At 34.3% G+C, this 1,915-nt stretch overlaps 1 protein-coding gene across 1 annotated transcript in view; it reads left to right on the top strand.

Moving 5' to 3' along the window:
• The window catches only part of LOC107658648 (glypican-6-like), a 103,923-nt gene extending 102,762 nt beyond the window's left edge, over window positions 1-1,161 (top strand). Inside the window, exon 8 of the mRNA XM_016447291.1 lies at window positions 390-1,161. Coding sequence (XP_016302777.1) covers window positions 390-589 — 200 coding nt within the window. The 3' untranslated portion in view covers window positions 590-1,161. The remainder of the gene's footprint in view (window positions 1-389) is intronic.
• The last annotated feature ends 754 nt before the right edge of the window (window positions 1,162-1,915 follow it).

Raw genomic sequence — 1,915 nt, 5'->3', positions numbered from 1 at the left:
TATATTATTTTATAAAAATATAAAATGTGTGTAGTAATTGAACTTTTGAAATATAAAAAAATAGAAATCATGAAATAATAAACAAAAAATAGCAATTGCTCATTTAAATCATTAATCCTTTTTTCATAATCACACATTAAGTGTCATATATAATGTAAAATGTAATGTTGAAATAATAATAATAATAATAATAATAATTTATTTTTGACATTCAGCTATGAATGTCTAGACATTCATTCATTTAGTTAAGTTTGATAAATTTTTTCTAAATTATTATGCAGACACCGAAGTTGACATTTCTGAATATATATCTTTTTTTTATTTCCCAATTTTTCATTGTACTGAACCTGCATTTTTTCAGCAATTTGCTTTGTGTTTCTTTACGTCAGGTGATGAGGAGAGCGGCTCAGGCAGCGGTAGCGGCTTCACAACTGAGCCTGAAGTGGTCCACACGGAGCCCCCGATGCTGGAAGCAGACAAAAGCGACCCGCAACCACCAACAGACGTGGCGGCCCATCAGCAAAAGCCTTTGTTGCAGTTACTAGTGGCAGTAACGGCCCTCACATGGCTGCTGCTGTGGTTGAGATAATGGCAGTAGGCGGCACGCAGCCACACGGACGTTTAAGACAGACGCAGCATCGCTCGCGCTGTTAGCCTTTCCATAACTGGACTGGACATTTTCCAAAAAAAAAAAAAAATGGTAATAAAAAATATCAAGAAATAACCCATGAAAAAGGAGAGCAAGCTAACTAGCTAGGCATGAGGAGAAGGACGAGCGAGCGCAAACCTTTGCATCCTGCTTGTTCCAAAGAATGCTTGGTGCAATCAGAAGCAGCTTCTCTTTTGGCCAACTGCTCTCATTTCTAAATGAATTTAAGAGAAAAACTAACTTTTCGGATGAAAAGTGGTCGCCATGCAAATGCTATCGCTTTGCATTTTCGCAAGAGAATGGGAAAATATGAAAATCTATATTTTTGCTTTCCTTACTGCATAAATGAGACGCCAAAATACGCTCTGGTGTTTTTTGTTGTTGTTTTTGTTTTTAATTAAATGTTCACCCCTCCCGAATCATTGTGCGATAAACAAAAAAACAGACGTTATAAAGAAAAAAGAAACAATAAAAACGATATAAATCAACTTGTTTATGTACCACTGTGAGAATGCATGGGAAGGTCATGAGTACATGTTTTTTGAGTAACTGTGATTTTCACACAATATGCTTTTACTCTTTTTTCGTTTGTTTAATTTCATCATTTTTATTATTTTTTTTTTTATTTATTTATTTTTTTTTTGCTAGGCTAATGGAAATTTGAGGTAATTTTTAAAGACTTTAGATGGTTTTAGGTGAGCGTGAAGGTCGAGTTTTACAGAGGGCTGCTCCTGCTTAATTCAAAATAAATTACCCTTATCTTAATATATAAAGGTTTTAGTTATACAATGTTTTCTTACAGAGAAAGATTTATTTATATTTCTAATATAATTATATATTTTGGCTTTACCAGTTAGCAACTTTTATTCAAAAGCGCGTATCTAACAAAATCTAACAAAATGTTGCTCTTTTCAGTGCAAACTCGTTCATTTATTTAACAAATATTTGCTTTTCAATCTGGATTCAGACTTATAAAATTGCCTAAAGCCCCGTTCACACCGATAACGATAACTATAAAGATAACGATATTAGCGTCCACACCAGCGAACAATATCGTCTGTTTATTCTAAGCGCACATGCGTCTGCCGCTTTAAATTCTCGAGCTCGTTACAGCAGGATGGATTCTGATTGGCTGTCAATTTTTATCGTTCATCAGCTGGAGAAAAATCGTTTTGAAAGTGATTCCAACGATATCGTTTCTCTTTGTCTTTATCGTTATAGTTGTGGTGTGGACTCTGCTATTCTTTAATATGGAGAACGATTTTT

Source organism: Sinocyclocheilus anshuiensis, unplaced genomic scaffold (assembly GCF_001515605.1).
Source record: "Sinocyclocheilus anshuiensis isolate Anshui unplaced genomic scaffold, SAMN03320099.WGS_v1.1 scaffold467, whole genome shotgun sequence".
NCBI classification, from domain to species: Eukaryota; Metazoa; Chordata; class Actinopteri; order Cypriniformes; family Cyprinidae; genus Sinocyclocheilus; species Sinocyclocheilus anshuiensis.
This window is presented reverse-complemented; position numbering and strand designations above follow the sequence as displayed.